Genomic DNA, 11,332 nt, shown 5'->3' with positions numbered 1-11,332 from the left:
AATTCGGTGGCAGTTTTAATAAAACTATTGAAGGATGTTGCGATGAGTTCTTGCATACATCATACAACTGCGAATCGAAAATACCATTGATACATTGAAAATACAAACTGAAATATAGATGCACAGAAAAACCAGAAAAATAAGACCAGCACTAGGAATCGAACCCAGGTCCTCGGTATTCCGTACCGCGTGAATACCGCTACACCACTGCTGGTCAACGGTACAGACACGAATTTTCCCTATGCACCACATATATCAGCTTGTTTGTTTCTTATTTAGCCACTTAAGCAGTGACGCTGGCGACATCTATACCGTAGCCCTCATCGAGAAACTTTCGGCATTCCATTGGAACTCACCCGGACAAGAGATATCGTTATTAAGCAATCAAATTAAGATTGGATGCAAAGGCTATCTATCACCGTTCAACGCGGGAACGCGGCAAGCGGTGTTGGGCACCTTTGCGCCAGGAACGATTCGAGGCGGTCTTTTTTTATAATAAAAAATATTATTTAAGTCAGCTAGTAGATTTATTATTTAGTAGTATTTAGCTCTAGGTATATGATTGTATTTTCTATAAGTTTATATTCTTAAATAAATTTTCCCAGTTGGATTGGATGGATTTTTCAGTTTTGTATTTTTCATTAAGTTTTACGGCATGACCGTAAAAGTAAAAATTTGGAATTTAAATATAATACAAAAGACTCCAAAAAAACAATCTTACCAACAAAACTTCTACATAAAGGTCCACGTTTAATTGACAATTTGGTTAGTACCTGGGCATTTTATTTAAACATCTACCTAGCACTGGCACTTGAGGTATCCCATCTTAGGCCTCTAGGTTAGCAACGCATCTGCAATCCCTGGTGTTGCAGGTGTCTATGGGCGGTGGTGATCTCTTATCATCAGGAGACCCTTGCTCGTTTGCCATTCAGTTAATAAAAAAACCTAGCAACGGCGTAAAGTTAAAAGTTGTCAGTTTTGTGACGATTTTCCTTACATTGAATGTGGAATAAAACGTCACAAACTGACAATATTTAACTTTTCCTTAACTATGCGCGTACACACATGTTTTAGTGAAAATGCACACCTAACGTGCAAAAGGTGGGTACACGTCTCTTTACAAGTTGGCGCTAGCATGGCGAGGTCCCACTTTGATATTAATGTCACATTTGTGATTGCTTTTGTAACTAAATGAGCCAATCACAAGCAGGACTTTAACGTCAAAAAGACCTTACGATACCAATTCTCTCGAAAACATGACACTCCTTGGAGCAGTAGTGTAAAAAGAGTGGAAATCGAGTCTGGAAGGAAATGCCAGCAATAACATTTCATGCAATAAAATGTTTATTCCTTCTATTAATTGGTTCTGTGGGTAGAGTTAGCTTATTAGCTGTACTTCTCAAATCAAAAATATCCACACAAAGATGCCTTCTATCAGATTAAGTCAGACAAGTTTCCTGCGACATTACACCAATTTCATCCAATATTAACCGACGTGTTGCCTTAAAAGCCGCCAAGATGCCTCGCCGACATGATAAGATTAATAGGGCTCAGACAACCAGTCTATCACGACCTCTCTGCCGCCTACGCAATCAGCGATTCCTACTTAGATCCTGACATGAGGCAAACGTCAAGGGTCTGGCTAGAGTGGCCGAGACGCAGGAAATTTAGTGACCATCAATCAAACGTACGACAAACCCACCCGACGGTCCATAAATTAATTATTTATACGACTAATATTAAACAAATGGTTGGAAATTTGTTTGGTATATTACTATTGTTCCTTACTCAACAGCGTCGGTTGTCACGACTGTAAAAAAAAGTGACGATAATTGGTCGAAACATCGAGGTAAATATTACTTGGGTGTTTAGCGTGATATGTCCCGTTTGTGGTATTTTAAATATGAGTTTCCCACCTATTCCCACACCATGGGCTTAGTCGAGAAAAAAATCCCTATTATCAACCCCCGACGCAAAAAGAGGGGTGTTTTAAGTTTGACCGCTATGTGTGTCTGTCTGTCTGTCTATCTGTGTGTCTGGCTGCAGCACCGTAGCTTAAATTTGAATGCGTTTTTTTATTATTTTAAAGGAGGTTTTCTAGTGATGGTTCTTAGACATGTTTCATCAAAATAGGTTTAGCCGTTTTTGAGATATTGAACTTTGAAGTGACAAAGTCGGAGGTTTTCTAACATTTTTTTTTTCGACTGGATGGCAAACGAGCAAGTGGGTCTCGATGGTAAGAGATCACCACCGCCCATTTTCGTTAGATACAAGATTGAAATACACCATGCGACGTCCGTGTTTCACATCTTTACCCTGCTGCAATGAAAAAATAAACTCAAATTTGATGGAAAAAAAAATCCATTCCAGTTTCCATGCTAGAAACCGTTCAATCGCTAAATGTAGTAACTTACAAACCCTTTGGAACGTACAACGAATCTTATTCTTAAAGAGATAACTTTTAATCTCTTCCAATGTTCAGATAACATGTACTTTTAAACATTCAATGCTTCGTTATTATCTGACGTAGAAATTTCGTTTTAAATAAGCTAAGATAATTTGGAAGCTTCAATTAAATTGCTCCATTGGTTCCGCTAAGGATTACTCCCGAAGTCGGAAGAGCTAAATTGAAAAAGTTGGGTCGAATTATGTCAACATTGAATGGTCATTGCGGCTGCTATAACAGAGCTGGGCGAGGTTTTGTACGATTCTAAAATTGACTTCTAAAAATTAATATGATTCTCTAAGTATACATATTTTAAGGAAACATCGACTGGCTGAAAAGTTAAAAAAAACAAACAATTCACCCTCAAACCAGGTTGATAGTCGCGAGATAGAAGCGCAGGTTGATAGAAGCGTTGGTAGTCCCTGAAAAGTCGCGGACGGACAGACAGACAGACATGGCGAAACTATAAGGGTTCCGTTTTTGCCATTTTGGCTCCGGAACCCTAAAAACAAGCGTGTTAAAAAGCCTATTTTCTGTTTTTTTGTCATTTCTTGTGTCAATGTACACAATTGTGCTAGAAATAGGTATGTAAATGTAGGTAGGTGATTAATAAATCAACAACCTATCATCGAATACAATTGACATAAAATCAAACTCGAAAAAAAAAAAAAGCAAAATCATTTAAAAGCCAGACTAATCCTGCCGTGAAGCAGCAGTGCTTGCACTGTTGTGTTTCGGTGTCGAGAGTAAGACAGCCGATGAAATTACTGGCACGTGAGGTATCCCATCTTAGCCCCCTATACCCCTGGTGTTGCAGATGTTTATGGGCGGTGATGATCTCTTACCATAAGGAGACCCACTTGCTCGTTTGCCATCCAGTCGTATAATAAAAAAAAACTAACTGTAAATTACAAATTGAACTGTAAAGGAAATTAAATGGTATACAAAAAATAAGAAAAAGCCTTAAACAGAAAGTAAAAGATATAAGCATTAAAGTATGAAAACGAGCAAAGCTAAAAAAATACAAGATTATAAAATGGATTATTTCGTATTGAATAAACGCATTTATACAGTGGAATGGATGCAGTACAGAAAAAAGAAAAACACCCATATCTAACGTTAATTTGCTGTCATGACGTATCTCATAAACTTGTAGCAGGGCTCATTTTAAATTCAGCCTGTATCGTATCGCCTTTCATCGAAAATCAAGGTTTTTGGTCACGTGTAGTGCACGTCAACGCTAACAGGATTATATAGACAGGTGCGTAATGAAAGAACCATGATACTGACGGGTATTTATATTAAATATAGACGACGGACTACGAAGCTTGAGGTCCCGGGTTCGATTCCCGGCCGGGGCAGATATTTGTATGAATAATACGAATATTTGTTCTCGGGTCTTGGATGTTTAATATGTATTTAAGTATGTATTTATCTATATAAGTACGTTTATCCATTGCCTAGTATACATAGTACAAGCTTTGCTTAGTTGGGACTAGGTCAATTGGTGTCAAGTGTCCCATGATATTTGTTTATTATTATTTTATTTATTACTAGTGTTTATCCGCGGCTACGCGCACGCAAATCATTAGATCCAGCAGCCAAATTGAAATTTCGGGATTTAAAAAGAAATCCCGTGGGAACTCCCGTAAATTAAATCGCGGTTTTCATTGACATTACATTAAAAACAATCATGTCGAATTTCATGAGTCTAAGCCCAGCGGTTGTTGTTTCGAGATTTTATCCCTATCCCGTTATCGGAATAAAAAGTAGCCTATCTTTTATTCCAGATGTCCAGCTATCTACTTACTAAATTTCATCCAAATCCGTCCAGCCGATTCAGCGTCTCACTCACTCACAAACTTTCGTATTTATAATACTCGTATTATAGTAGGATATATTTCGTCTCGTTACCAACACATAGAAGGTTTCAAGCTGAACATTCGCTCAGTTAAACGCCATTACCATCCCACGTTCATTAGCCCAACAAGCGGAAGGATAAATATAGCGAGAATTTTGATCATGCTAGATTTAGTATCGGTATTCAAAGTCAAAGTCAAAATATCTATATTCAATTTAGGCTATAACAAGCACTTATGAATGTCAAAATAAAACTACCACCGGTTCTGAAAAACGTCTGTTGAGAAGAATCCGGCAAAAAACTTAACGAGGTATATATTTTTTAAACAGATTTACAATATATTATTAAATGATATCTACACATCACAAGTATTTAACACAACTTTATTATTAACACAGCGGGTTCACTATTTGAAGGGATCGCTAATGCGGATCGGAATTATTTCCAAATTAACATAAAACAACCAATAATATAGAACACATTTATTTCAATACCATCATTTCGACTCTGATTACTTAAACTGCACTTAAGTATGCAAGGGACGTAGCTATATCTATCCTACATAGAAATTAATATTAGGTACAGGTGTACTGAACAATCAAATATACAAGAAAGGCACATCACATATATTAAATTCATATTCTCAATGTACTTGGGAATTATCTATTTTTAATTAGAGTATCTATGTATGAACAATATCTTTAAATAGATTACACGGATATACATATAATAATTAGGGAGTGAGTGATCGATACAAGGTACTTATACTGAGCTGCTGCGTGTACTGGCTGGATCGTCCGTTGGCTGCCAATGATGAGAGCAAAAGTGAGCTCCCGCCGTCCGTCTGGCTTTTTTAAAACGTGCAATCTGACAGCTCTGGATACGTCACACCCGGTGTTGCCAACGTCGTCGCATAATCACCACGGTGGCGACAACATCCGGCCGTCCTGAGGACGAGTTCGTCCTCGAACGTCGTTGGGGCCTGATGCGGCAGCTGTGAACATAAATGCACTGTGTTTTATAAATTGTAAGGTCATGGTCGCTAGACCTAGTCTGCTTTGCTTTCACTTCCAACTCCAACCGTAAATAAGTGAATTGTTTGAGACTCTTGGTTTGGACTAAGTAACGTTTAATATTTACTCTAGCCGTGTATCACCAAATTCCCAATGCAACAGCGTTCATCACAGATTCCTATTGCATGTTATACAATTCACTTTTTAAGGAATGTTCAGAGCTGGAAGCATTAGGCCGCTAGTTCATAAATTAATTGTACTTTGCTCATTATTGTATTAAGAATTGAAAAATATTTTGCCTGAAATAAAGATTGTTTTCATTTACTAACACAACAAGTCTTTAATTTAATTTTAAGTTTATCATAATGCAATGCTTTACCTTAAATATATGTATCGACAACATCCGGTGGCTTGTTATTCTGCTATTCGAATCCATGGCTTCATGTTTTCGATGCAGGCGATGCCATCATATTTTTTTGAACTTCTTTCAGCGCCTCTTAAGTCTGCGACTTTGTACCTATCATGTCCCAGAACCTCTGTGACTTGAAACGGGCCTTTAAATAGTGGCAATAGTTTGGTACTCTGGCCGTCATTTGACTGGCTCGGAATTTTCAGTACGACCAGATCACCCACTTTATACTGGGCCGCTTCTTTTCTTTTTGCGTCAAAATATGCCTTTTGGCGCTCAGCATCCTTTTTGATATTTAAATCTACTCTATTTCTTAATGCTGTGACGTCAATGGGCTGCTCAGTACCATCATCTATAGCTGCGTCACTATCCATCCGAATCCTATATCCAAAAAACACCTCGCTGGGCACAGCGGCTGTAGTTTTATTTATAGTGCTGTTGATACCTTGCTGTATGGTAGTGATATGTAGGTCCCATTTATTATTTTCTGTGTCTGCGCCCAAGCTTCGTAATGCCTCCAGGACAGTCTGGTTATAGCGTTCGACCTGGCCGTTCGAGCGGGCCATGGCGGTCGCGATAACATGAGCTCTTATATTCCTAGCGTTGCAAAATTCAGCGAATAATTTGGAAGTGAATGCACTTCCGGCATCACAAATCAATCTTTTAGGATTCCCAAATACCTTAAATATTTTCTGTAGCTCGTTAATCGTAACAATACTTTTTGTATTTTTCACAGCAGAAATAAACACGAACTTTGTAAATGAATCGACAAGTACTAATAAATAGCTATTTTGCTGGGTAGTTTTTACAAAGGGACCGAGATGATCAACGTGGAGGGTATGAAAAGGTCTGGCGTACTTTGGAATCGGGTATAATTTTCCTGGTTTTTTACCATGAATATTTTTGTAATATATACAGTTTAAACAGTTTTTAATATATTTTGAAACAGTTTTTTTTAATCGAGGAAACCAATATTTTGATCGAATTCTTTCAATGGTCTTATCCACTGCGAAATGCCCCACGTCGTCATGATTAGCTCGTATTACATACCAAATACAACGTTTTGGAACTAACCACCGCCTACCATATTCAGTGCGTCGGTACACCTTGTTGCCTAAAACCTCGTATTCTTTAAAAATCTTTTTATTCGCTTCGGCCTCACCTGACAGTAAGATTTCGCGGATACTACAAATCCCTGGATCCTGTAATTGTATAGCTAACAACCAATCGCCTTCCGTGATGGACATAATAGCTGAATCTTTAACTGTATCGTCACGTACAGGATTCCTGCTTAATGCATCTACATGCTGCATCTGACACCCTGCCCTATGGATCACGTCAAACGTGAACTCTTGAGTATACAAAACCCACCTACTTATACGTGGTACTATTTGTTGTTTACTCAATGCATGTTTCACCGCATTACAATCTGTAGTAATTTTAAAATGTGTACCTATTAGGTAATGCCGGAACTTCTGTAGTCCTACTACGATTGCTAAGAGCTCAAGTTCAAAAGAGTGGAGTTTTTTTTCATCATTGGTAGTTTGGCGGCTATAAAAATGAACTGGCCTCTCACCTTTGTCGGTTTCTTGCATTAGAATACATCCTAATCCGTCTTGGCTAGCGTCTGTGTACAAGTTAATCGGCAATTTAGGATTAAAAATATCAAGTACCGCGTTATCGACAAGTTCTCGTTTTAACTTTGTTACAGTATCTTCTTGTTCAGAACCCCAACACCAAACTACCCCCTTTTTTAATAAGTTAGTTAGTGGTTTGCAAAGAATTGCGCAGTTTCTTATAAACTTTCTGAAATAATTAATCAATCCTAAAAATTGGCGTAACTGATGCACAGTTTTAGGCGTAGGATATTCTGTCACTGCTTTTAGTTTTCTTGTACTTGGACGTATACCACGTTCAGATATTTCATACCCCAAAAATGTGGTATTACTACGAAAAAACGAGCACTTATCAAGGTTAATAGTTAATCCGTTAGTTACCAAAAGTTCTAACACCATCTCTAAGCACGCTGCGTTTTCTTCCAGCGTTTCTGTGGCTATAAGTACGTCATCCATGTAACAGATAACCCTACCAAAACGTAAATTACCCAAAACTGTATTCATCAATCTTTGAAACACTGATGGTCCATTGCAAAGACCGAAAGGCATTCTTATAAATTCGAAATGGCCATCAGGTGTTACGAATGCAGTTTTGTGCGCGTCCTTCGGATTTATACCAATCTGGTAGTACCCACTTTTTAAGTCTAAAGAGGTGTAATACTTACAACCGCGTAATCGATCTACAAGATCTTCGATTACTGGCATGGGATATTTTTCTTTAACGGTTATTTTATTTAACTGCCGATAATCTATACACAGACGCTTACCTCCGGATGATTTTTCGACTAAAAGGACTGGGCTAGCATAAGAAGAGCAACTGTTGCGAATTATGCCATTTTTAAGCAAGTCATCAATTAATTCCCGTGTAACAACCTTTTCCGATTCCGACATTCTGTATGGTCGCTGAAAAACCGGTTTGTCCGACGTGAGTTCAATTGATAACTCGACACAAGATGTTTTGCCTAAACTGGACAAATCTTTGGAAATACATTGAGGGTATTTTGTAAAAATATTTTTTAATAACGGTAAATGTTCATGAGGAATGCCGCTAAACAAGTCGCTATCGACAATATTAATATTCAAATTACAAACTGGTTCAAAAGTCAGCACATCCCCAACACGAGAATACATTATACTAGAGTCCTCTGTAAAATTACGTCCAATTAATAACTCGCACCCGGATAACGTATCTACAACATACAACGTAATTAATAATTCTATAGTATCGACCTTTAGAGTTGTTACTACAGCTCGGCTGACTTGAACCGATGACTCATTTGTAAAACCAACTAGATTAACAGGTTTATTTAGACTAAAACTCTTTAATTGGCAATGTTTTACTAATTGCGTAGTAATGAGGGAACAATCACTACCCATATCAAAGAACGCCTTGCATTCCGTATTATTCAAATCTACCTTCTTATAAAATTTTTGTTTTGATTGAGAGGCTGAAATCATTTTAACTTCGGCCTCTTTTTCAGGTTTAGGTTTTAACTTAGTCCTACATGCCGCTTCTAAATGACCTACTCTGCTACAAGAGGTACAACGTACAGTGTCTTTTATTGAACAGTTATTCCGTCTATGTCCTACGTCACCACAACGATAACAGGCAATGTTAGTATGCGTGGTGTTGGTACTAGTAGCAGGCTCTGATGCTCCGCTTGTAGCACCTTTATCGTTATTATTGTGACTAGATTGTCCATGACGTTGCAGCACTGGCTTAGGAAGCGTAAAAGTTTTTTGAATAGATTGTGGTTTTGTCGTATCTGTAACTGTGTGGATTTTGCCGTGCAAGAAGGCTGCCAAATCATCACAATACTTAAAATTGCCTGCATCAGCTGCCGTGCTTATACTACTATCTCCGATTGAGCCTACGATTATTGAAACAATATCCCTCTCGGTAAATCCTAACTGCAGCCTGTCTATCTTTCCTTTTTGCTGGAAAAAGAATTCGTACAAGGATTGATTGTTAGTCGGTTTAGTGTCCACTAATTGTTTAATTAATTTGTACATACAACGCTTTGTTTGAAACGTATCAGACAAAGTATTACGCCACTGCCTCCACCTCCACGTAGTCCACCTAGTCTCATTTTTTTGCAAGGAATCTAGCCACGTTTTAGCAGAATTTCTCAATTTTTGCAACGCTTGGTACTTAACCATATTATCTGACCAGCCGAACGCTCGAGCATTTGCTTGGACCACATTAAGCCACATGTCTATATTATCTACCAAAGGGTCGTATTCGGGGATCACTGATGATAATATCACATTTTGACTCACAGTTTGTGACTGCTTACGGTCCTTTCTTCTCCTTTGCCTCGACCTCTGCCCACTGCTGCTGCTCGAGCTCGACGAGCTGGACGAAGGCACGGACGTACTGGAACTGGTTGAGCGGCTCCTCGTGTGCCGCTGCGTTCGCTTCCGCTTCCGAGCGCGTGGCATGACGTAGACGCGTGTTTATCCCACTTCTGATAACATAAAACAACCAATAGTATAGAACACATTTATTTCAATACCATCATTTCGACTCTGATTACTTAAACTGCACTTAAGTATGCAAGGGACGTAGCTATATCTATCCTACATAGAAATTAATATTAGGTACAGGTGTACTGAACAATCAAATATACAAGAAAGGCACATCACATATATTAAATTCATATTCTCAATGTACTTGGGAATTATCTATTTTTAATTAGAGTATCTATGTATGAACAATATCTTTAAATAGATTACACGGATATACATATAATAATTAGGGAGTGAGTGATCGATACAAGGTACTTATACTGAGCTGCTGCGTGTACTGGCTGGATCGTCCGTTGGCTGCCAATGATGAGAGCAAAGTGAGCTCCCGCCGTCCGTCTGGCTTTTTTTAAAACGTGCAATCTGACAGCTCTGGATACGTCACACCCGGTGTTGCCAACGTCGTCGCATAATCACCACGGTGGCGACAACATCATATCCCTGTCCATGATATAATCATTAACTTTATAATACGCCTTTAGATATTAATGTCTTGACAATAGATCTGAATTTTGTATTCGTTTCATTTGTATTGTCAATAGATTCCATAAAATTGTGGTTACAGGGTTCTGAGCATCATCTCTTTAATAATACTTGCCGAAACGATAGTGAAGAAAATAAATGTCGAAAAAACGTTAAACAAACCCGTTGAATTCAGAATGATATTTATTTCATATATATAGGTAGTAAATAAGTTATTTCTTACTTTTTGTTGCACTAGGTACTTAAGTTTTACAATTTTTTTCTGACATGACGGTTTTATGAAACAATCCATTTTGTAATTTATTTTATTGGAATAATTGGGAGCTTTGTTAATTAATTTGTCTGTTACGAACATCTGCAAAAATTAATGAGTATTTTGCTCGTGCGCGACAGCGGTGCAAGTTAAATGAATTTAGTTTCTCATGTAGTGGATTCTAGTTTTCGAACGTATTGCGGTTGAAAACAAACAAGCATCTAGATTTATTTGTTGCCGAAGCCTTTTGTGTATTAATTTGTTTTGTTACGGCTTTGCTGTGTTCTTGCACGGGCAAACATGAACTTCGTGTCTGCATAGTTTTTTTTACATGTGACAAAATTTGCAAATTACAATTGGATACTTCGCAAACGGATCTTTAAAGCAAGGAATGGTTTTACTCACTCTCAATTTTTTTGAAACATGTACTTATCAGAGAAAGAAAAAAAAAAGAATCCATTTGACGAGTAATGAAGGAATGACGACCCTATTTTTTATTTTGCCCGTGTGATTTTATCAGTGTAATAACTTGTTTGTATACGTCCGCCGTGTTTGTTTATTACGGCTTTCTAGTCCTAAAAGTCTCTGAGCTAAGCTGCGGATATACGGACAGACCAATGTGAAATAACAATGACTGTATTTTTTCCCATTTCGGCTATGAAATCCAAAAAATATACCTAATATTAGCGGTGAGGTGGTGTAGGGGTGCAGCACGCGCCCCGGAC

General features: G+C 38.0%; 2 protein-coding genes across 2 annotated transcripts in view; one reads left to right on the top strand and one right to left on the bottom strand.

The window, feature by feature from the left end:
• LOC141433735 (solute carrier family 7 member 14) overlaps nt 1-11,332 on the top strand; it is a 126,364-nt gene that overhangs the window by 86,784 nt on the left and 28,248 nt on the right. The window lies entirely within an intron of this gene.
• On the bottom strand, nt 4,762-10,300 carry LOC141433728 (uncharacterized; the record flags this gene model as incomplete). Its single annotated transcript, XM_074095823.1, is given in 3 exon segments — nt 4,762-5,301; nt 9,626-9,813; nt 10,130-10,300. Coding segments are annotated over 2 exon segments (303 nt in total). The 5' UTR covers nt 9,788-9,813; nt 10,130-10,300.

The sequence above is a fragment of the Choristoneura fumiferana genome, chromosome Z (genome assembly GCF_025370935.1).
Source record: "Choristoneura fumiferana chromosome Z, NRCan_CFum_1, whole genome shotgun sequence".
Lineage (NCBI taxonomy): Eukaryota > Metazoa > Arthropoda > Insecta > Lepidoptera > Tortricidae > Choristoneura > Choristoneura fumiferana.
The sequence above is the reverse complement of the archived record's forward strand: the minus strand, read 5'-3'. Positions and strand labels throughout refer to the sequence as shown.